Below are 22,506 nucleotides of genomic sequence, written 5' to 3'. Positions count from 1 at the left end.
TTGAAAAACCATTGACAAGTGACACATGTATATAGTATAATTTATATATAATATAATATTGATTCAAATGCAGACTGAGGGACATTTTTCTCTTTGCAAAACAGGTTTTCTTTAGTGCAAATGTACTCAAATGACAAAATTGCTTTTTATTAAATAAAGCAACTTAAAATTTCTATGTCCCTGCACAGCAGTGTGGCAAAACTCAGCAAAATATTTCAGGTGATTTTCTTGGCAAGAGTCCTTTGTTGTGGAAAAGAACACCTAAAACTCTGCTCATAGACTACAGCTTCAGGATTAGCAGCTCAACAGGGTCACTCGGTTCAGTAGAGCTGGAGATTGTGTCTAACACTGCAGTCTGTAGTCACACTGTGTTAATCTGGGTCTCCGTCTCTGTCCTGAGATGTTCACACACACACACACATGGGTCCTGCTTCTCAGTTCGCTTAGCTACAGCAGTTTGCATGCTTCTTCTTTGATGTTTCATCGTGATCCGTGATTTCTGAAATGAAGCAAGTTAATAAAAACCCCAGAGCTTTAATCTCAGTAGTCAGAGTTTTAACCGCATCAAGGATTTCCAGATTAGATGTGCGTAGGAGTGTTTCTTTTAATCCCACTCCAACCCATTCCTACAGAAAGTTTGACCAGTCCTGCCTCCTCACACTTCTTATTTTTGTTTGCACCTGCCTATGATATTTTTCAAATGAATTTATTTGGTTCTATTTAATTTATTTAATTTGTTTCTAATAGGAAGCATTATTCTGAAGGGTGCCTACATAGTGCCTTTAGAACACATCCATAAGCACTGCATAAATATTTTATAAAGCAATGCAGATGAATTTATGAAAGGCTTATGTCAAAGTGCGTAAGATGATATTGGAGGTTTTATGCAACTTTGTCTTCACATAGAAGGGAGAACAACAACCATAAATTGTCACCTAATGATTAATATGTGAATTTTACACATATAGACACTATTTTGTTTGACGCATTTTCCAAATATAGTGCATGTGTTTGTATTTTATATTTCATGTTATTACATTATTCACACAATTACATGTGGTAAACATGATCATGTGAAATGTGATCACAAGTGTAAGTATTGTATTGCATAATTACTTTTCCAAACATAGACATAAAAGGATACTATAAAACAACACAGCGTAGCAACATTTCTTAGCAAATAATAACATTTTTTTTTTTTTTTTTTACATTGCTGAAGCTCAAATACTTAGTCAGAGGGTGGGGCAGAGGGTGAGGCAGAGGGTGGGGCAGCACAGTGAGTAGTGTTACTGCCATACAGCTTCGAGGTTGATCCTGAGCTCAGGTTACTGTCTGTGTGGAGATTCACATGTGCTCCGGTTTCTTCCCACCTCCAAAAAACCTGCTAGTAGACTGGCTACTATAAAGGCTCAATGTGCGAGTGTGTGTGTGTGTATGTGTGTGTGTTTCCTGTTCAGAGTGTATTTTCACCTCACACTGTGTTCCTGGGACAAGCTGTGAATCCACCTCAACCTTGACCAGGATAAAGCACTTAGTGAAGATGGATGGATGGATGGATGAATGAACATATTAATGTATTAGTGATGACCGACATCCTCAATTTAGGTAAACAGGAAATGCAACTAAATAAATCAGTAGATGAATGTAGTCATAGTAATTTAATTAAAACTGAATTAAACATTTGAAAGGTATAGTTGAGGCCAAAGGTTTACAGTGGAGTGATTTTTGGTCAGATGAAACAAAAATTGAACTCTTTGGCCATAATGATCAGTACTTTGTATGGAAGAAAACGAGTGAGACTTTTAATCCAAAAAATAAAAGATCCCAATTGTGAAGCATGGGAGTGGCAGCATCATGCTTGTGGAAGTGTTTAGAAGCATCATGCATGTGGAAAAGTTTAGCTGGAAAAAGGACGAGTGCACTTCAGAAATCATGAGGAAGGAGGATTATCTAGATATACTGCAGCAAAACCTCAAGACATCAGCAACCGGGTCTTCAAGCAGGACAATGATTCTTTGCATACATTCAGCCAGTAACAAAATGGCTTAAAGTGACATAAACAAAGTGGAGTGGCCACCACAAACTCTGTCCTGAAACCCATAAAAAATATGTGGACTGAACTGAAAAAGCTTGTCTGAGCAAGGAGGCCCACAAACCAGACTGAGTTACACCAGTTCTGTCAGGAGGAGTGGGGAAAAAAGTCCAGCAAAGTATTGTGAGAAGCGTGTGGAAGGCTACAACAAGCTTTTACTAACATACTAACAAAGTATATGAAATAAATCTGTCTCTTGGCTATTATTTTGAAATGACCTTTTATGGAAATAAAACAGATACCCTAATTGACTCCACACAGGAAATGTATGACAACATAAAATGTTTAAAGTTGTGAACCATTGAGTATAAATGTCTTTAGCCTAGGTGGATGTAAACTTTTGGCTTCAACTGTATAGTGTGATTGGGTCTTTATATTTTTGGCCAACAAACTGAGTCCATCTTACAGTCTGCAAGTTTGATTAACAGAAGGACACTTACTAACAATACCGTCCAGTTGTTTATTATTGTTCCTCTCCAGTTCAGCTAATACACGCGCCTCAAAGGTCAGCGATGCAACCCGGAGAAAGAATTCCCTCACACTCTCTCCTATACAGAAAAAAACCCAAAAGGAATCACTGTGATATGGAAAAATCATAGGGGATTGAAGCAGACATTTGAACTTCAAGCACAAGAAATTGTCCTGCAGTCACATGTCCTACCTGACAGAGCGGACACGGCCCAGTACTCGGCTCTTATCTCCTCTGATAACTTGATGGCTTCTTGCTCCATTTGAGCCAACACATCTGGATGCTGGCAGAGTGAGAAAACATCACTGCATCGTTCATGCATGTGGAAATGATTTATTTGGATTTATTAGATAATTAACTCACACTCAGATCTTTCTTCGTCCCTACGAGGAAGAGCAGCACACTGGAAGGATCGTTGTCTATCATGGCATCTTCAAGCCACTGCCTGAAGTAAAAAACATGTGACATCCAACAAACAAAAAATTGCTTACACAACATTTAAGTAGTTAGCAGGTAAATGTGTGAAATTATCATATATGTTACCTTGCATGGTCCAGGGAATAGTAGTTGCTTAAGTCAAACACCACTATGATGGCTGAAGATCATTAAAAAAAAAAGTTATGACCTGTGTTTTAGCTCAAAAACTAATTGTGCATAATAGACCAAGCATTATATCTGTTAGTACCTTGAGCTCCTCTATAGTAGGTAGAAGCAACACATTTAAACCTCTCCTGACCTGCAGTATCCCACCTACACAGACCACACATCATTAAACAAACTATCTCCCATTGTGAATTATTGAAAATATATATTTTTAAATTATTTTATCACATAGTATCTTTTTGTTTTCGATTCATATGTTGTTTTTTTTGTAATATCATTAATGCACATGGTGTGCCAGAGGGAATAGGACAGTTACTGAAACAAGTGTCTTCACTACAATTTCATTTTTATTCCATACAGTTTATTATTTCTGTCATTAAAATTTCAGAACAGTCTAAAGAATGAGGTTGATACTCAGCATCCCAGAACAATTAATCAATCTATCAATCTGTTGATATGTATTTGTGCATAAAAATACTGCAGATATATATCATAAGGTTTCTCTAATGTTTAGGCTTAGTGTGCTTCACTGCAGCACATACGTAGCTATTCAACAACTTGATCAAAGCATGACACTCGCTGTGTGAGGAAATCACACTCAGCTAGCGATGTTTTAGACATCTTAGACAAAATGACAGAATTTACTGCTGCATTTGTTCAACCAGCTCCTAATGCAAAATGATTTTTGCAGGAAGTTCCAGTCAATTCAGCTACTGCGAAATCGAATGGGTTCTTCCAGTCTGCCACACATTAACATTAAATACACAATAGTAACCCTGTGTATTTTTATGTGTGTGCTTTGTATATTGATATATTTCTGTGTATCTATTTCTCTCCACAGTGACTCATGACTCACAGCTGCAGACTAAAAGGCACTCCCAGGATTTCAAACCTCTCCATCTCAAAGTCCACTCCGATGGTGGCTTTGTAGCCTTTCTCATAAGTGTCCCTGCAAAACCTTAGAGCACAAAGGAGTTCAGATGTTAATCTCACCACACCTTTCAGACGTCCTTCCAGCTTAACATCTGCAAAATATGTCTAGCAGCCTTACCTTACTACACAAAGAATTTTTTTTTATTTAAAAATTTAAATCACCTTCTCATTTCTTTTACTCTCCTTTATATTTCTATGAATCATACAGTATTAAAGACTATTTTGCACTGCTTACCTGTTGATCAAACTTGTTTTCCCTACAGCGACATCACCCACAATTATGACCTTGGCTACGGTGAATCTATTCACACAATGACAGCATTTTTCAGAATTACGTGACTACTGCATATCCAAAGAAAAGTCCTATATTGGTCAGAAAGAGACGCTTGTCATGGGACTTACCTTAGTGAGTCTGCCCTCTGACATGCATTTTGCACAGTAACATGGAAGTCTGTTTTGGTGTGCACTGCAGCCTCTCTTGTGAAATACTAAACAGCAGATCAATTAAAAACAGAAAAGGATTATCACGTATAAATTAAATGGAATAAAGAAAAGAAATTTTAAAAAAGGGAATTGTAGTATTTGATTATCAGGTATTAAATTCAGCTTAAATATGTAAATATTAAATTCTGTTATTTGTTTGTTTGTTTGTTTGTTAGCAAAACAATGACAGCCTAGTCACACTTAAATGTCATTTTCTTTGGAAAGTCATTTGATACCACAGCACTATGGAATCTAAGTCTAACAGTAAACACATTTTTAAAAACATGCTGTAATTTAATACAAAAAACTGTCTAATCATTGATATGGTGAAGGTTTCTGTAACAAAAAAAAAATTATTTAACACTCTCCAGTGTCAGTCAGTAACTTTTCTACTTTGTGGAAGTGACATTGTGGACAATGTGTTGTTCATGAATAAATTCAGAATTGTAATGGCTGGCAAACTGCTGTGGTACAAGGGGAGTAAAACACTTCAGAATGTGTTGTTGTAAAAAAAATAAATAAACAGTAGCTCCACTTTGTGTCAGGCCGCATTACACCACCCTACTGTGGAGTAATTTCCTAAAACAACACGTCAATGTGTTTTATTCCTTACTTAATCAAGAGCAAATTATTAGTCTCCAAAATAACAAGGTGGCATATTCAGCATCATATGAAAGCTTGTACAATGAAAATATTCCACAGATGACCATAGCGTGTTAAGCAGAGTGAAGATTACCAGTGGGAGCTCATGGATGATCCTGTCTTCCCGTATAGGTGGTAAAGAATTCATAACTGGGCTGCTTGGGACACACGAAGACAATAAAACAAACAAAACGCATGTCAAATATCAGGGAAGAATTAGACTAAATAACTAATCAGACATACAGTCTACACCAGAATTAATGGCACCTTTGAGAAAACAATAATAATAATAATAATAATAATAACATAATGCACATAATTATTAAAATTTTCCCCTCAAATAATTGGAGAACTGTTTTACCTTCCCAATCAACAAAATCATCCTTATGAGAGCATTTTTATATTACTCCTACTCTCCAGAAACTCTGGTGCTGCCTTTTGACCATTCGTTTTTTTTCATACCACAGTAATTTGCCAACGCTGTATTTATGAAAGAATGACACACTGTACTTTTTAATCCATTTATAGTTACATGGAAGGTCATCAAAACAAGTTAGCTCCTGTTATCTCTTATATCATAACAGCTACAAACACTCGTTCCCTCATCAACTACTTTTTTTTCCCTCTCTTGAAGTTAATAAGACAAAAAACACAGCTTATCATGTTACTGAGATGCCAGAAAGCACAAAGCGATCCATCCTGAAGACTTAAAGTTACAGTTTTATCTTTTAGAAAGCGCTGACACTGGAGACTCCTTCCATAAACGCTAAAAAGATTATACACATTTTTTAAATTCTTTTTTTTTAATCATAGGTACTATAGAAATGATAACATTATAATGAGTGCATTAATATAAGTCTGTGATTGTGCAGCCAGAACTACTGTCAAAGCTGCTGTTATATAAAATGAATTCACATCTTCTGACCAATCAGATTCAAGAATTGGAAAAGCACTGTGGTATAAGCACAATTAGGACCATAATAAAGTTTTAAAAGTTAAAGGCAGGTGAAAATATAATGGGGATGATGGTAAGGGAGGCCACAAGAACACCAAAAAAACACCAAGTGCATACATGAAAAAAAAAAAAATCCAAACTATGGTGGTGGATCAGATACTCTGCGGCTGTACCCAAAGCTGGTTGCTTCTGTTAAGAGGTTAAGACCTGGCTGTTTACTAACCTACAACATTTTACTAAACATCCACAAATACTTAACTAATGCTTTCATAATGATGAATCAATCCATAGAGCAACAGGAAATAGTGAAGCATCCGCATGAACAGCTGCTGAGTCATAACTGTGTAATATTAATAATAGTAATAGTTAAGTATTAACATCTTAACTCATTTTGCTTCATTATTTCCTGATGCTTTAAGGCTTTGTATATGTATTAACATATTATTAATAAATATTAATGCATTAATCAGTATCAAAGCATTAGTTTGATGTTTAGAAGATGTTTACATCCTCATGTATTTAAGCTTAACACATCACTCATTGCATGCATTATTTATGTGAAATATCTTTCATTTTATAGAGTAAATCAAGTGCAACTTATTTACTTATTCTACTTTATTGTGTAATGCTTATTTCAGGTCTCTTCATTTCATGTTACAGCTGAACAGACTACTGTTAAGACCTATTATTACTATTATTACTATTATTATTATTATTATTATTATTATTATTATTATCGTTGTTGTTGTTGTTGTCATTGTTGTTTTGCTATATCCTTTAACTAAGCCTATAGCCATGGTTCTGTGGTAATTCACTGTGAAGTATAGCCAAGGTTATTTATTTGTTTGTTTGTTTGTTTGTTTGTTACAGTGCTGGACATCACAACATCACCAGAGTTATTATGCCTATAACTAATATATAAATGATGTACAATAGAAGTGAATTAAATTTTTACTTAAAAAGGGTTTCTTTGGATTGAAAGTTCAGAAATTTAAAACAGGCCTACTCTATGCCTCAAAATATTATTGCACATCCAAAATCTTACTGTACACAGTTAAATGCCTTTTTTTTAATAGTTAGTAAAATTAATCTTTCCTTAGGGAGTCTGTGATTTCTTTTTTTTTTTTTACAGTTAAAGGGGTCCCTGACTGTAACCCCTGGCCTATAGTATGAACATATTATACTGAAAACAAGATGCAACCTTAAACACCAAAACAAACAAAACTAAGGAACTAAGCACAATTATGAATTATAAATTAAATAAGTACATTTATGACTTTACAGAAAAATAATTAAACCTTTACTATTTTTCCTTTACTAATTGAATAGCCTGAATTAAAAAAATTAAAATAAAAAAAAAAAATTTAAAAAAAAGGCGAAATGCACAAAACTCATAACAGAATTCTACATTCAGTAATCCTGAAACCAGATAAACAGGCAAAAGTGATACATACCAGAAAGTTTGCAGTATAATAAGCCTACTTCAGGTTTTATGGATTATTAACAGCCCAGAAGTCTGTAACTTTCTCTTTCCTCTCGCAGTGATACATACAAGTCAAGATATTCCTTTAAATATTATAGAAACTCAGTTAAATAAGTTGAACAGCAACATTCCCGCAATCAGTTTCAGACAAAATGCTCTCTGTGCTCCCCATTAAACCCTGCCTTCTGCTGGTGAGCATTAGTACTACAGAATTAAACTACATTACCCATAAAGCACTGCTATCTTCTCGCGATAAGTGCACACTTTCGAACCCCTGCAAAATAGACGAGGAAACCCCTCTGTTCTTCCTTTCTCAACATGGCCCCGAAGGCGAAGAAGGAAGGTGCGCGACTTTTTATGAATTATTGTGTAAAAATAAGTATTATTTGTAAGACTTTGATGTTAATATCTATCGCGATGGTTATTGAAGCCGTTATGTTTGTAAATGTTATTGTTTGGGGTCATTTAGACAGTCGTAATGCTGATTATAATCTCATGAAATGTCGCGCTGGTGAAACGTCCACTGTAGAGGCACACGTTAGCATAGCTAGCTCACAGCTAGCTTCTAAATGGCTAGCTCTAGTCACGTCATGCTCCTGAGCCATCATGGTAACTAGTGATCATGAAAATGTACTGAAATGTATGTTAATTTCCATGCGCTTTGTTTTAATTTAGCACACAAGTAGATACCAGGCGCTTTCGATGAAACACTTAAAGTTACTTTGGTTAGCCGGATGCTACTCTGAGGTAATCACATGTGAATGAGAGTCAGGGCTGATGGTGCGTTCACGACGCACAAACATTAAGAAGTGTTACCAAGCACGATAACACGTATAGCATGATGATTTAGGTGTATTTCTCGGTTAAATATTTGAATTTATTTTGGCTTGTTGTAGGATCTGTAGTCCTCAAAGCTGTGTGTGCTTGTTAGCTTCATAGGAAAGGGTTGTTCCAGACCTGTACAAGTGTGAAATGTCAGAAAACGTTTGGGAATAATAATGGATGTCCTGCTGTAAAACACTAAGACAGTGTGAGCTGTAGTGACTTAGAACAAAATAGACATCATTTTTCCAAACATTTGTACACTTGATCAGGTCTGTGTGTCTCTTTGCTTCACATTACCCCTTGTCTAGATCTGTGTGGAATCTCGAAGCTTTTAGGGGGAAATGATGGCACATTGTTCTCTTGTAGCACATTACAACTCCTAACTGGGGTCTGTGGACATTGCCTTATAACAGAATGTCCATAATTTGTCCTGGAATGGTGTGAAAATTCAAAAAAGTTTGGGAACAGTTTTAGATATTTTGTTGTTGGGTTGGACAATGTCACCCCTCAGCTCTGGCCATGTGTTCACTCAATGTATTTTTGTTTGGATTTGTCTCCACTATATAATAATGTGCTTTGTTTTCAATTTGTTACCTTTCTTTGCTTCTTTTCACAGTTGTCCCAGCCAAGACTGAGGCCAAGTCGAAGGCTCTGAAGGCCAAGAAGGCCGTGCTGAAGGGAGTGCACAGCCACAGGAAGAAGAAGGTCAGGACCAGCCCTACTTTCCGCAGGCCCAAGACTCTGCGCCTGAGGAGGCAGCCTAAGTACCCCAGGAAGAGCGCACCACGCAGGAACAAGTGAGTTTACCAGCAGAAAAGGGGTGAAGTCATGGCATATTGCTTCATCGGGGTGGAAAAGTCATAAATCCATTAGATAGTCTGTGGGTTGACGACCCTGGTCCCGGAGTACCTCCTGTCCAGTCGTTCTGGAAAAACACAAGTTACTAAGCAAAACGCACCTTAATTTAAATCTACACCAGACTCGCAAGTCAGCTAATCGGGTACATAAATGGGACGACTCAGATTGGTTTCTCCACCCCCATTTGTGTTTAGGGTTGCAGGGCCTTTTCCACATATTTTGGATGCAGATGATGGGAATTGCGATCAAAGCATGATATTTTGTGATTACAGCTTTTTGAATACTGATGCATCCTAATATCTTATTACATAGTGTGATGTTTGCCGGTTTAATTCCTAGCAGCGTGTCCATAACAGTCTCGTTTCTGATGCCCTCATACACATTCAGGTTGGACCACTATGCCATCATTAAGTTCCCCCTGACCACCGAGTCAGCCATGAAGAAGATCGAGGACAACAACACCCTGGTCTTCATTGTTGACGTCAAAGCCAACAAGCACCAGATCAAGCACGCCGTCAAGAAACTGTACGACATCGACGTGGCCAAAGTCAACACGCTCATCAGGTGCGACTTCAGCCTTTTCAGTTTCTCATTTTCTGCCTCCTTCTGTGTAATGATGTAAACCAATGAATAGCTCTGATTTCTGATGTTCTCAAAGGAACCACTGAACCACAGGAAGTCTTATTTCTGGGTTTGTGGTGATTTGTGATGGGTAAAACATTCTAAACGTATTTGTGCTGTTTAGGCCCGACGGTGAAAAGAAGGCATACGTTCGTCTAGCACCAGATTACGATGCGCTGGATGTTGCCAACAAAGTAAGTGGTTCTAACTCTTTAAGACATGGGGGGGGGGGATAATAAATAAACTGAATTCATCTAAAATAGAGGGTTTACATAAAATTAGTTACGAATAGTACACAGATGAATAAGTATTCACTTGGTGTTGACGTGTGTAGCGCATGAATGATGTGCTTGAATAAAAAACAGGAAATGCAAGGTTAAGGTTATAGCCTAGAGGGATTTTATTCTTCGAGGCGTTCTTCAGTGGAAGAATTAGTCTTTCACTGGTGATCACTGGATCATGTTTGAGCTCTGAACCGAAGTCGGGTCACTGAATATGCGACAAGTTCATGAGTGACTTGAGCACGTGATGTCATCATTTCTGACTGAATGAATTTTGATGCATTCAAAGGAACCACTGATGCTCCAGACTCTTCACATTTTCTTGCGTTCTGCAGTTTCATGAATGTTCATGTGTAATTTTTTTTTCTTTACAGATTGGCATCATCTAAACTGCTCTTGGCGATGTGTACAGAAGAATAAATGTTTGTAAAAACATATACCGTGTTATTTATTGACTCCTGTGGTGTACTAACTGAATGCGTGCTTTAAAATATTTTCCAAAATTGGAGAATCTGTGCAACAATGCAATGGATATTTTGAGAGCACAGTTTATCCCTTTAATCACACATCTGAGGCTAGTGTGTTTTTCCAATAGTAAAGATTGTGCTAAATTTACAGCTTATATTTGTATAACTTTATGGCACTAAAACTAGTAACAGCTAATATAAAAATGCATACAATCAGAAAATACTGGTTATAAAACTACACATGGTGGTCATTTCCATAAAGGTGTTATTGTTTATCCTGATTTAAGAATTCACAGGACATTTCTGAATAAGCCTTGACATTTTGATACAGGGCCTGGCATAAAAGTAACAGCAGTGATCAGTTAAGGATGTTACTAGGTGTGTACATGTTGCACTAAATCCCGCAATATCACCATAGTGATGCTGAGTTTTGGGAGGAAGGTGCTTGGGAAGGTAGCAGGTTTAGGCAGTGATGTAAATAAATTCTAATCCAGCAGGTGATTTCAGACCAAAAGTCCTTTAACATTCTGATTTTAAGCAAATTGTTGAAAAGCGCATGTGTCCTCAAAGGCTTGAAAACATAGCCAGAAAATATGGTCACACTAAGGGGAAATGTTAAAAGTTAGGGGGGAAAAAAACATATATAAATGACATATATTGATGACTTTTGGGAATTATTCCAAATATATTTGTTACAAATTTATTAGCAACACATGTCTGTATGTATATAAAATGGAAGTTAGTGCTCCAAGTGTGCAATGTTTTTGCAGGTTAGGAAAGAACAATAATGAAGTTTCTTAATTTTATTTAGAATTTGTTGTCTCATTAATGCAGCCTCCTTTATACACATAAGTACTTATTAAAATAATACCTAACACAAATCTGAATTCATAATATCTAGAATAAATTATTTAATTGTTCATTTTTCAGTGCACCTTAACTCTTCTCTGTAATGGCAAAGTTACCTATATTACATTTAATGAAAGTTGTTGGGGTTTTTGATCTTGCACATAAATGTAGAATTTTCTTTTTTGGTAGTTCACTTTTTTATGGTGTCATACATTAATTACCTCACTGGAGGGCAGCAGATACTTAATGTGTTCTCTGATCAGACACAGAATCTTTCTAACCTCTTAGGTCTCAAATTGGATATCTGCTGTCACTAAGATTTGAGAATTCAACACTTTCAAAAATGAGAATGTAATATGAATTTTGAAAAGCTTGATTTCTAACAGTTTGAAATGCTTGACTAAGCTCATTTGGGATCAAATAAATTTCATGCCTTTTTTAAAAAAAAAAACAAAAACCAAAATAGATTAAATTATACATAAATATTTTTATGAGGGATTGCAGAATGCGCTTTTCCTGGATTTATCAGTTGTATCTAATGGACCTACACTGACATGTATAGTTAAAAGCTAAGGAGAAGATAGACATGATAGAAACTTGTATTTCATCTCTCATCTCAGTTCCATCAAGTGAACACTATCAAAGTTAGGTTTATTTGTAAAAGTAGGACATGGAGACCATTACCATGTATTTGAGATGTATTTGTGTTTGTAGTCAGAATTACATCAGAGCAGCTCTTAAATTTTATTAGCTTGTAATTACCCATTTCACTGCATATTTACTGTTCAGTTTGTGAACCTCAGGTTATGTAGTTAAATGTAAGAAAAGGTCAGCACCATGAATCTTAATGTTTCATTCTAGAGTTAATCTGTGTTATACCGTAAAGACAAATCACATTTCATGTAATTGCATGTAGAAAAACGTGAAATTTGAGCAAAATGAGCACTTTTCTATGTTACACCCTGAAAATGCACAGATGCATTCAAGTAACTATGTGACATAACATGAATAATATGTGATCACATTCGGTCATCTTCAGCAAGCAGCTTATCCTGGTCAGGGACTCCACTGGGCATGAGCCGGGGACTCACCCTGGACGAGATGCTGATCTGCAGCTGGGTATCCTGTATTCATGTAAAAGCCCTGAAAAGGGGGGTATTAGTGTAAAAGATGCACGGACACAACTTTCCTCAGCTCACGTGTATAATGAGTGATTCATTAACAATCTAATACAATAGGAACCAATAGCACAACAAATACCACTTTGCTTAAGTGCAAGAAATATCAGAAAGTCGTACTGAAATATCACAATGAGAAATGTACATCCAACAGTAAGACAACATGTCCATTCTGTCAATAAACACTAACACTGGCATTAATGTTTTAAACTGTGAATCCCAGTAATTATGTGAAAACATAAAAATAAACAAACACAGAAACCCACAAAAGACACTGCAAATCAGCATGTTCCCGCTTAAGACATGTCTCAACTCGTGGTAAATACATACAACATTAACGGCACATTCACTCAGTAATAAACATTTTGACAACGTAACTATAACATTGACCGTGTTACAGCATCCGCCAAACGGCTGTTGAGATGTGCACCGCTACTGCACAGGCGAGGGCGCGGTTAGCATAACAAGGCTAATATGACTAGCGTCAGGTAATTTACTTCATTCTTCGTAATAAACAAATATAAAGTACTGCAAATGTTTTCTTGGACATCTATACACCGTCAGCTAAAACACATGCCACCATGAACAGTCATTATAAAGCACTCATACCTGAAAAGGGAGGTATTAGTGTAAAAGATGCACGGACACAACTTTCCTCAGCTCACGTGTATAATGAGTGGAAGAAAAGCGACGTGCCCTTCAGCATACCGCAGCAGTTTAGAGCTCCCTCTACTGGATCTGAATTACAGTATGTAATGCACATTATTCCACCTGTCACACACACACACCTAGGGGCAATTTAGCATAGCCAATCCACATACTGGCATGTTTGTGGGAGGAAACCAGGAGATAACCCACTCAAACAGTAATTTGAGTTCAGGATCAAGATGATAAAAATAAAAACATGCACTATATGTGAAAAGTCCACATGTAAAAATTATATAAAACACAACGTGTAAAGTTCACATGTGGAGTTTGTGTTTTGGGTGTTGAGTATTGTATAACAGACGTGTGGACAGAAAACCTTGTACTAGGCTCCAGTGTGAAATTCAGAGCTTCTCTTTGTGACTTCAGCTGATGTTCAGTATTCTGAATATCCTCCTGTGGCATTTTAGTCCTGGGCAAATTTGCGGATACCGTTTGATTGGCTGTGCTTTGAGAAGAAATCTGCTCGCAGCAGACGGTAGAAATAAATGAGGATCATGATGTTCATGAGCATCATAGATGCCAGGAAATACCCAGCATGGTCCAACCAAGAGTAGTTAACAAGGATATACCATGTCAGGTAGAACTGCGCTCCCAGACGAAAGCTGATGTACGTTGTGATATTGAGAATCTTGTTAATGGTGTAGAGGAGCGAATCTTTGGCTACGTCGGCCATTTTGAGCAAAAGCCGTGAATGCAGAAATACACTGTTCACTTCGACAAACAGAGCCACCACAGCCCCGGCCACATAGTGACTCGTAAGAACAGCGTACAGGAAGGTCCATATCACCTGCAAAGTGAAAATTTTGGAGAAATGTAAAGTACACTATATGCCCAAAGGTATGTGCACACCTGACCATCACACCCAATTGTACAGGATGTTTTTGTATACTGCAGCATTACAATTTTACTTCACTGGAACAAAATGGGCCCAAACCTGTTCCAGCATGACAATGCCCATAGAGAACTCCATGAAGACATGGTTTGTCAAAGTCGGAGTGGAAGAACTCGAGTGGCCTGTAGAGAACCCTGACCTCAACCCCACCATTGGGATGAACTGGAACGCTGACTGCACCCCAGGTCTTCTCACTTGACATCAGTGCTCAACCTCACTACTGCTCTTGTGGCAGTATGAGCAAATCCCCACAGCCATGTTCCAAAATCTAGTGGAAACCCTTCCCAGAAGAGTGGAGGCTATTATAACAGCAAAAAGGGGACTAAATCTGGAATGGCATGTTCAAAAAGCACATATGGGTGTGATAGACAGGTGTCCACAAACTTTTGGCCATGTAGGATATATGTTTATCAAAATGTATGACAATGAAAATATATTCAATACAGTTGAAACCTTTGACAAGGCAGACTGTATTGGAAGCAACATGTATTTACCATAACGTGATGAAGCAGAAACTCCCATGATTCTCGTGCGTACCCACTGAAGATGATGTCTCCAGCATCCTGGATGAAATACCCTGACAAAGAAAAGTTCAGAGTTTGTCAGGTTTGAGTGCAAATGGAAGAATTTTCAGACTGCGATTATAGGTTGGGTTGATGATAATTTTATGCATTTATTCATCAATAACTTTTATTCTGGTCAGGGTAACGGTGGATACGGAGCTATCCCTGGAACACAGGGCCTGAGGAGGGAATACACCCTGGATGGGACCGGAAAAAATAACTAGTAGCGACGATATTCGGATAGGGTCTAACTTTTAATCTTAGATTAATTGTTGTTCTTCTTCATTCGGCTGTTCCTGTTAGAGGTTGCTACAGCAGATTGTTGTATGGAATAGAGCAATAGTAATCTCAGGTGTTGTCTCTCTGCACTGTAAAATGGCCTCAGGAGACTCAGCAGGATAAATAATTGCCTTGAATTGCTTGCTGTAAGACAGTATGGTGATGCAGCAGGTAGTCTCACAGCTCCTGTCTGATCCTGAAGTTGGGTTACTGCCTGTATGGAGTTTCGGATGTTTTCCCTGTGACTGCACGGTGTTTCTCCAGATTCTCCGGTTTCCTTCCACCTCTCAAAAACAAGTGTGTGCATGGTGCCCTGCTATGGACTGGCATCCCTTCAGGGTGTATTCCTGCCTAGCAAATATACCCATGATCGAACTAAAGCGGCTACTGAAAATGATTGAATGTTTGCTGTAACTGCTAGAGAAATGCCTCTTGTCTAACCCTCTATTGTTTTGAAGAATGGATTTATAATCTGTTTGCAATAGTTACTAACCTGACCATTTAATGGTTTCAGCTCATTTGTAAACACCCATTCATGTTGTATTCATGGCCAGCTTTTTCAGTTAACAATCAAGTATTCTTTATTATACCTGTGTTTTGTTGCACACATTATTCATAAGCCCACATTTAAACCCACTTCCCAATCAAAAAAGGATAAATGACAAAACATTATAGATATTTACATGGACTTCTGATTATCAAAATTTTGTCTGGCATGGATTAGACAAACATAGGTTTGGAATCTAATAAGACACAGTTTAGCTGACCCAGACAGGAATTTAATCAAAAAGGTCGAAAGACAAAACACATTTATCATAGTCTAGTATCAGCAAAGATTCTATCAGCACACCAAACTGGATTTTCAAGATGTGATGTGTAAAGGAAATTTGAGGTAACTGGGAACATTGAAGGTAGGCAATTCCATGGAAGAGACAAAACCTTCTCAAGTTCATTTCCTTGGAACAGGAAAAAAGTCAAATACTTGACTTGTTAAATACTTGTCAAAAGTCAAATACTTGGCAGACTTTTCTTCCACCAAAGTCCATGATTTGGACTTTAACTCTGCGTGTGTGTGTCCATGCGTCCATCTGACATTCTTGTTAGTGTGATATCTCAAGAGTGAGTGGTTGAATGTTTGTGGGATTTATATGGAATTATCATTGTAATCAGCATATGAACTGATTAGATTCTGGAATTGTATGTTTCTCGGAAATCACAACCATAACTATAAATATGATATGTAGGTGACTAAGAAAATTTTTAAAATGAGTGAAGTAAGCAGTGGAACTAAATGACCACCAAATTTTGTTTTTTATCAAACAGAATAAAGTTTCAAGCCAATGTCAATATTGTACATTTTTTGAGCCTTTTGGCAAAAATTAGATTACTGTGCTGATTGCTAGTGGTCAGCTGTAATATGTAGCAGCAGTTTATAACTTAGCAGCAGTTTAGCAGCAGTTTATAAGTGCACAGTATTTTAAAGAAAGAGAATATGACTGACCTGTTGAGATGACGACAAGCAGATATGAGACAGGAGTGAAGGACGAGTGGATCTCATACACCATCACTGGATACTGAAAAACACTGAACACACCAACAAGAAGACACTTATAAACAAGCACTATTGAGAAATTATAGAAAGGCACTTCATTGAGTAACAAAACACATTGGTCTCCTTTAAACATCGTTCAAAAATATGCAGGATTTGTTCTGCTTTTGATTTCCATTGTGAATTTGTACAGGAGGATTAAGGTTAATAAATATATTCCCTCCCAGAAATATACTACATGGCCAAGCATTTGTGGATACCTGACCACACCCATATGTGCTTTTTGAACATCCCATTCCACATTTAGTCCCCCTTTGCTGTTATAATATCCTCCACTCTTCTGGGAAGGCTTTCCTCTAGATTTTGGAGCATGGCTATGGGGATTTGTGCCCATCCAGGCATTAGATCATTAGTAAGGTCGGGAACTGATGTCAGGTGAAGAGGCCTGGGGCGCAGGCAGTGTTACAGTTCATCCCAAAGGTGTTCAGTGGGGTTGAGGTCAGGGCTCTGTGCAGGTCACTCGAGTTCTTCCACTCCAACCTTCGCAAAATATGTTTTCATGCTTTGTGCAGAGACCCACTGTCAAGCTGGAATGGGTTTAGTGCCAGTGAAGGGAAATTGTAATGCTACAGCATACAAAGACATTCTATACAATTGTGTGCTTCCAACTTTGTGGCAACAATTTGCGGAAGACCCACATATGGGTGTGATGGTCAGGTGTCCACAAACATTTGGTCATATAGTGTACAGTCCCTTCCAAAAATATATTAATCTAATGAAATGTGACAAAGGAAGAGAGAAAGAAACTTGGCAACATCACTTCAGGTCTGTTCAAGCTGCTTGACTTTGGCATGACAAATAGTTTCACATTCGTATTGCCAAAGCTTGTGTTACAAAACATTAGTTCACAGTTAGTTTACGGTTTTCACAACAAAAAGAATTTTACAGCTTTTATTTGAAAAACTAAATGCACCAAAGTACTTCATTTTGTTTACTGAAGTTGAGGTTAATTGTATTTAGGATGCCATCAGGTCTGCATGTTTTTACCAATTTAAGATATTTAGTTTTATGTTTAACCTTCTGTTCAGTAATTAAGAAGTGTTCTTCTTCTGAGAACTTGAGTTCAATTCAACATTTTTAAAAAGGTGCTTAAAAGGGTGCATGCAGATATCGCCACTTTGGATCAATATTGTGTTTAAACAGTTGCTGTGCTACCTGGGCAAACACTAACTGCTCCGGTTTCTCGCTTCTTCTCACAAAACTCCTTCCCAACCGCTGCCTGTCTGACACGTTTTTCTAGTTTCTGTATTTTGTGGAATCTTCAACTGTGTACACAGCACACAAAATTAACTATATATTCAGGCAGTGCATGTACTGTGCATTTACCACATTAGACCCTTGATTGTAGTTTAATTTTTAAGTAAATATTTAAGTTATCAGTGTGACTTTTGTCCAGAAGGACATTACTCAAGTTGAGAGTTGATGTTGTATGATAACTTATCAGAAATCTACGCATGTCTAAGGCGTAGCAACTTGTCTTTTCTCACACAGGCATATTGTTTAGTAAGTGAGCCAGAATATTGTATTTAGCAGAACATCACTCACCAGAAAATTGCCCAGGTGCCAGTGAGGAGCGAGTGGACGAGTGATACAGAGAGATTCTTCCATTTATAACTCTTCCATGGATCACAGTTAACAGCATGGGGTCTGGGCAGAAACCTCAGCAGTGTGTGGAGCAGCCTGAAGGCCAGTGAGCTGTAGAATACATAGAGGACAGGCCGATGCTGTACCTCCCTCAACCAGCCATCCATCCTCCACTCCTTCTCTATTACTTACCTGCCTCACACACTCTCTCTGCTGCCTTTCCCTTACGTATGGCTGCTTTCCCTTATGTATGGCTGCTTTCCCTTTTTTGTGTCTCCTATTTTCCTACGTAGGGTGAAGATCTGTTTTGACAATAAGTGCAGTTTTACACAAAATTGGAAGTGTGTGGAATTCTTCTGCAACTCTTTTCTTCTGCCTTCTCTCTCACTCACACACTGTGGCTTAACAATGGGTGTGTGCTTGTCTCAGTCTCTGTTTGCTGAGCAGTGATTGGTTGAGGAAGAATGACCTAGCATGATTGCTACAACAGGAAATGTTGGTCATACCTCTCCCATTTTTTTTCTTCTCAGATCCTACATGACAACTAAACTTGTCTGACTCCTATAGAGTGAGAGAAGGAAGTGTCATGTTGTGTGTACATGTATGTATATATGTGTGTGAGAGAGAGAGAGAGAGAGAGTGAGAGAGAGAACAACAGGTAGAATACAGTACATCAGAAATCATATTGTTGGTCCATATTGAATGGACCATTCAGCTGGAAATAAATTTGACCATACAGCCGTTTCTCCCGGTCATATTTACTCTTGCTCTGCCATGACATGCTGATTCATTCAATATTTTCTATGGCTTAATTTATTGGCTTAATTTATTATGGCTGGGTGCAAATCCTGCTAACTTTATCGACCTTGTTTACATTTTAGGGGTAAATCAGAATTTGTTCTGCCCCAACCCTCAGAGCAGCTTACTGACACTTCACCCCTTACTGACACACAATTCTGCGCTAACATGATATTGTATATACGTCACCTTATAAATCAACTGCCATTACAAATATTAAGACAGTACTGCTAAGTAGAAAATTAGATGGCTAACCCAAGTATGCTGAGTTATTTCAACAGACAAATATGAAGACAAATGGTTTTGCAGCTTCACTGTAACATGACAAGCTGCATTTTCTTTGTCTTATTCACTTCAAGAGAAAAGCTGAATTATTGTTTGTAATTGTTATTGATAACTGCTAACAGGAATAAACTTGTTTCACATGCATTCCATATCAGTAAACATAACCATAAATGGATAAAAAAAAATATGACATTATTCTTTAATATTTGTTTTAATTACATTTTGACATATTGCTGTGGTACGAGAGGAATAAAACACTTAATGCCTTAACAGTGGGGTTAATTTAAAGTTGTTAAATCAGTGGAAAATTTGTATTTCCTTTCCAGCATTCTTGTTAACCAAATTGAAACCAGTGAGGCGGTTTGCACGGTTTATCCCAAGCTTTCATCTCTATTCATTCCAGGCCTTCTAACATATCAGTCATGACTCAAGGTGTTCTGTTAATACTGTAGAGCTTTAATTTACTGATGAACAATTTTAAGTATGTTAATATCAATTTGCTTGCCTAACACTATTTATAAATGATTTGGCATTATGATGCTCACCAGTTGCACCATGCCACTGTGACTTGGAAACCAGGCACATAATAAACTGAATACTACATTGAAAATACCCTTCACTAATAGAGAATGCTGTCCTATCTAGCCAGATTGTATCCTTCATCTAATGGCTGGGGAACCAACAGCAGTCCCAGCACCTGACAAATCCCACCAGGGGGAGGCATTTCCATGTCAAAAGAGAAAAAACAGAGGAGACAATCCGTATAGTTGCAATGCAAAGCCAGATAGCAAAACTGGCAAGAATACAAGAGGACCATCATATACTGAAAGATATGTGTTGTACTACTATGTAATGTTATATATTTTTAAGGAGTAAGACTTGATGGGACAATCTGTTATAGGAAAATAATCAACGATGAGGTGGTGTGATATGTTATTACCCCAAAGTTGATCTTTTTCCAATAATAGCACATTCTGATGCCAATGGTAATAATGTTTATTCATTATATATAATGAATTTACAATTAGTTTATAATTTTTTTTAATATTGTGGAACATCAACAAAACAAGTTAGTTTATAGTTAGTTATCTGATGGCACATCTGGAACCGTCTATGAACAAATCAATTCAAGAATGTAATACCAATTATATTAGAAGAAAAATAAACATTTCTCTTCATTCATCCCTGAAATACACATCATATCTTGTGTATGAACATGCAGAACCCCATGCAATAAATGGACAGCAAACCCCAAACAGCAGCACCAAGTTTTCATCAACAGCACTTAACAAGTCACAGTATTCTGTGTTATTTTTTTAATAGTCACACAACTCACACAGTCAATGCATCATTATAACAAAAATAATATATTTGAATAAAATATATTACATTGTATACATTATATTAATATAACAAGCTGATATTATGAGCAGGTGAAACCATCCATGGTTCCCTGGACTTCATTAACTTTCCCATAATCACTCTTCATCAGCTAGACACACTGTAGTGCCTGCCTCTTGAGTGGACACTGGGAAAAATTCTCTCACTCACTTTTTCCTACACACATATACACACCCAAACACACACACATACTCACACACACACACTCTCTCTCTCTCTCTCTCTCTCCCTCCCTCTTATACCATCCTTACAGGTGCTCTTCTGCCCTGAATGCCAGACTGACTTTGCTGCTATTGTAGTCATGTGGTCCACTCTCCTTGTGTCATGTCTTCTGTTTTCTCCATGTATCCACTCTGGTAAGACTTCTACATGATTATACATTTTCGTGATAATACAATGACTGTGTCAGTAGTGTGACTGTTTAAAGAAAAAAGAATTTTGTAACTTGTTTAGTACTGCTGATGAGAACTTGCTGCTGTTGTTTGGGTTTTGCTGTCCATTTAATATATGGGTTTGTCCTGCATATCCACATACAGTGTAGTGACATATATTTATAGGATTAATGGAGAAAATATATAACTTTTCTACTAAAGTAATTGCTAATTACAGTACCAAGTAATTTAGTGGTAAATTAAATTATTATTTTCTTGAATTGATTTTTGTCTAATGCTAATGGATGGTTCCAGATGTGCAGTTTTTTGCAAATCAAAATATTCTCTCAAGTAGGCAATATGATAAACTCATGTATACGCACCAACCAATCCATCATAAATTATATATTTCAACTTTACTTACATTGCTTTCATTATTGTTGATGTTTTTCATTGCTTTTATTTTCTAAAATCCTTTGTATAATTTAAAGGCATGGAATAATGGTACATAAATTACTGCACAGCTTTGTTAAGCTATCGGTGTATGAAGCTGTTAGAAAGCGTGATGACGTCAGGACATACATTGTGAATTAATGTAATTAATACCTGTGTGAAAACTCCTAGAAACGAGTCCATTGTGAGACTTAATTATCACCTCTGAATTTCTCTGTGCACCCTTAATAACCTGTTTTTACCTGATAGCCATTATTTACATTGTATTTCATTTGACTTGCTTTCACATCAAATCACTTCAGCTGTGTTTATTGAATAAGGGACTGCTTTTCTGAACTGTACATACTGTATGTAATCTGTATTAGTACTCGTGGTATTGTCTTGGTTAAAACTATCCTACATATTAGCAGTTTTCCCACTGACCTTTTAAATAATGCTTTACTTACTTCTTTTCCCGCTTTTGTACCTTTCATTGTCTGTTTTTGATGTGTTTATTAGAGCAGTTAAAGTTCAGTTAATGTACCACCACTGAGATTATTAATTTCAACCCTTGGCAGGATGTATCCATGGAGAAAGAATGGTGGTAGGGGGTGTTTTTCTGCTGCACAGTCAAAAACAAAAACCAATCAAAACAGGAGACAGCGGAACATTTATTGTGACCCAACTGTTTAAGGATTTCACAGTAATCGGAGTGTGGTCCAAATATGAACCCAACAAAATCAACCACTGAATACCAGTTGAATTCTTGAATCTGATTGGTCAGAAGGTGATTAATTTTCTGAAAGCCAGCTGCCAGACAAACTACAGGTTTATACAATATTGCC

The 22,506-nt window shown here is 37.2% G+C and overlaps 4 protein-coding genes and 1 non-coding gene across 9 annotated transcripts in view; 3 read left to right on the top strand and 2 right to left on the bottom strand.

Annotated features, from left to right (window-relative positions):
- Window positions 1–26: 26 nt before the first annotated feature.
- rab34b (RAB34, member RAS oncogene family b) lies at window positions 27–7,845 on the bottom strand. 3 transcript variants are annotated; one of them, XM_026938492.3, is made up of 11 exons: window positions 7,632–7,845; window positions 5,317–5,380; window positions 4,500–4,585; window positions 4,333–4,398; window positions 4,021–4,122; window positions 3,247–3,311; window positions 3,105–3,156; window positions 2,925–3,006; window positions 2,754–2,844; window positions 2,533–2,640; window positions 27–499 (listed from the first exon to the last, which is right to left on the bottom strand). In XM_026938492.3, exons 2-11 carry the CDS (start codon window positions 5,368–5,370, stop codon window positions 444–446), a joined length of 762 nt encoding a protein of 253 aa, XP_026794293.1. In that variant the 5' UTR covers window positions 5,371–5,380; window positions 7,632–7,845; the 3' UTR covers window positions 27–443. The 3 variants fall into 3 exon arrangements, with proteins under 3 accessions (XP_026794293.1, XP_026794292.1, XP_053095983.1); XM_026938491.3 differs by having other exon boundaries at window positions 5,317–5,377; XM_053240008.1 differs by lacking the exons at window positions 3,105–3,156; window positions 3,247–3,311 and having other exon boundaries at window positions 5,317–5,377.
- A 43-nt stretch (window positions 7,846–7,888) lies between these two features.
- On the top strand, window positions 7,889–10,680 carry rpl23a (ribosomal protein L23a). The gene is made up of 5 exons (XM_026938336.3): window positions 7,889–8,003; window positions 9,102–9,282; window positions 9,731–9,907; window positions 10,089–10,158; window positions 10,620–10,680. The coding sequence occupies exons 1-5, from the start codon at window positions 7,979–7,981 to the stop codon at window positions 10,632–10,634; spliced, it is 468 nt and encodes a 155-aa protein (XP_026794137.1). The 5' UTR covers window positions 7,889–7,978; the 3' UTR covers window positions 10,635–10,680.
- On the top strand, window positions 9,566–9,636 carry LOC113541840 (small nucleolar RNA Z17). The gene has a single exon (XR_003404223.1). It is a non-coding gene; the product is annotated as a small nucleolar RNA Z17 (small nucleolar RNA).
- Window positions 10,681–11,441: 761 nt separating the features above from the next.
- On the bottom strand, window positions 11,442–19,093 carry tlcd1 (TLC domain containing 1). The gene is made up of 4 exons (XM_026938588.3): window positions 18,336–19,093; window positions 16,683–16,765; window positions 14,834–14,916; window positions 11,442–14,234 (listed from the first exon to the last, which is right to left on the bottom strand). Exons 1-4 carry the CDS (start codon window positions 18,539–18,541, stop codon window positions 13,851–13,853), a joined length of 756 nt encoding a protein of 251 aa, XP_026794389.2. The 5' UTR covers window positions 18,542–19,093; the 3' UTR covers window positions 11,442–13,850.
- A 1,973-nt stretch (window positions 19,094–21,066) lies between these two features.
- ca4c (carbonic anhydrase IV c) overlaps window positions 21,067–22,506 on the top strand; it is an 8,628-nt gene continuing 7,188 nt past the window's right edge. The window contains exon 1 of one of the 3 annotated variants that reach the window (XM_026938586.3): window positions 21,067–21,214. In XM_026938586.3, the coding sequence (XP_026794387.1) occupies window positions 21,160–21,214 (55 nt within the window). In that variant the 5' untranslated portion in view covers window positions 21,067–21,159. The remainder of the gene's footprint in view (window positions 21,215–22,506) is intronic. The other 2 variants (XM_026938587.3, XM_026938585.3) reach the window with 2 other exon arrangements.

Source organism: Pangasianodon hypophthalmus, chromosome 15 (genome assembly GCF_027358585.1).
Source record: "Pangasianodon hypophthalmus isolate fPanHyp1 chromosome 15, fPanHyp1.pri, whole genome shotgun sequence".
NCBI lineage: Eukaryota > Metazoa > Chordata > Actinopteri > Siluriformes > Pangasiidae > Pangasianodon > Pangasianodon hypophthalmus.
This window is presented reverse-complemented; position numbering and strand designations above follow the sequence as displayed.

Excerpts from the sequence above, each read along its gene's own strand:
- rab34b (XM_026938492.3), bottom strand. The coding sequence starts at position 5,370 with ATGAATTCTTTACCACCTATACGGGAAGACAGGATCATCCATGAGCTC. Across the intron at positions 4,123-4,332 it reads AAAACAAGTTTGATCAACAG|GTTTTGCAGGGACACTTATG; the intron begins GTAAGCAGTGCA and ends TTGTGCTCTAAG. Across the intron at positions 500-2,532 it reads ACAACTGGACGGTATTGTTA|AAATCACGGATCACGATGAA; the intron begins GTAAGTGTCCTT and ends GCTTCATTTCAG.
- tlcd1 (XM_026938588.3), bottom strand. The coding sequence starts at position 18,541 with ATGGATGGCTGGTTGAGGGAGGTACAGCATCGGCCTGTCCTCTATGTA. Across the intron at positions 16,766-18,335 it reads GGCACCTGGGCAATTTTCTG|TGTTTTTCAGTATCCAGTGA; the intron begins GTGAGTGATGTT and ends TGGTGTGTTCAG. Across the intron at positions 14,917-16,682 it reads GCTTGTCGTCATCTCAACAG|GGTATTTCATCCAGGATGCT; the intron begins GTCAGTCATATT and ends TTTCTTTGTCAG.
- rpl23a (XM_026938336.3), top strand. The coding sequence starts at position 7,979 with ATGGCCCCGAAGGCGAAGAAGGAAG. Across the intron at positions 8,004-9,101 it reads CCCGAAGGCGAAGAAGGAAG|TTGTCCCAGCCAAGACTGAG; the intron begins GTGCGCGACTTT and ends TTCTTTTCACAG. Across the intron at positions 9,283-9,730 it reads AGCGCACCACGCAGGAACAA|GTTGGACCACTATGCCATCA; the intron begins GTGAGTTTACCA and ends ATACACATTCAG.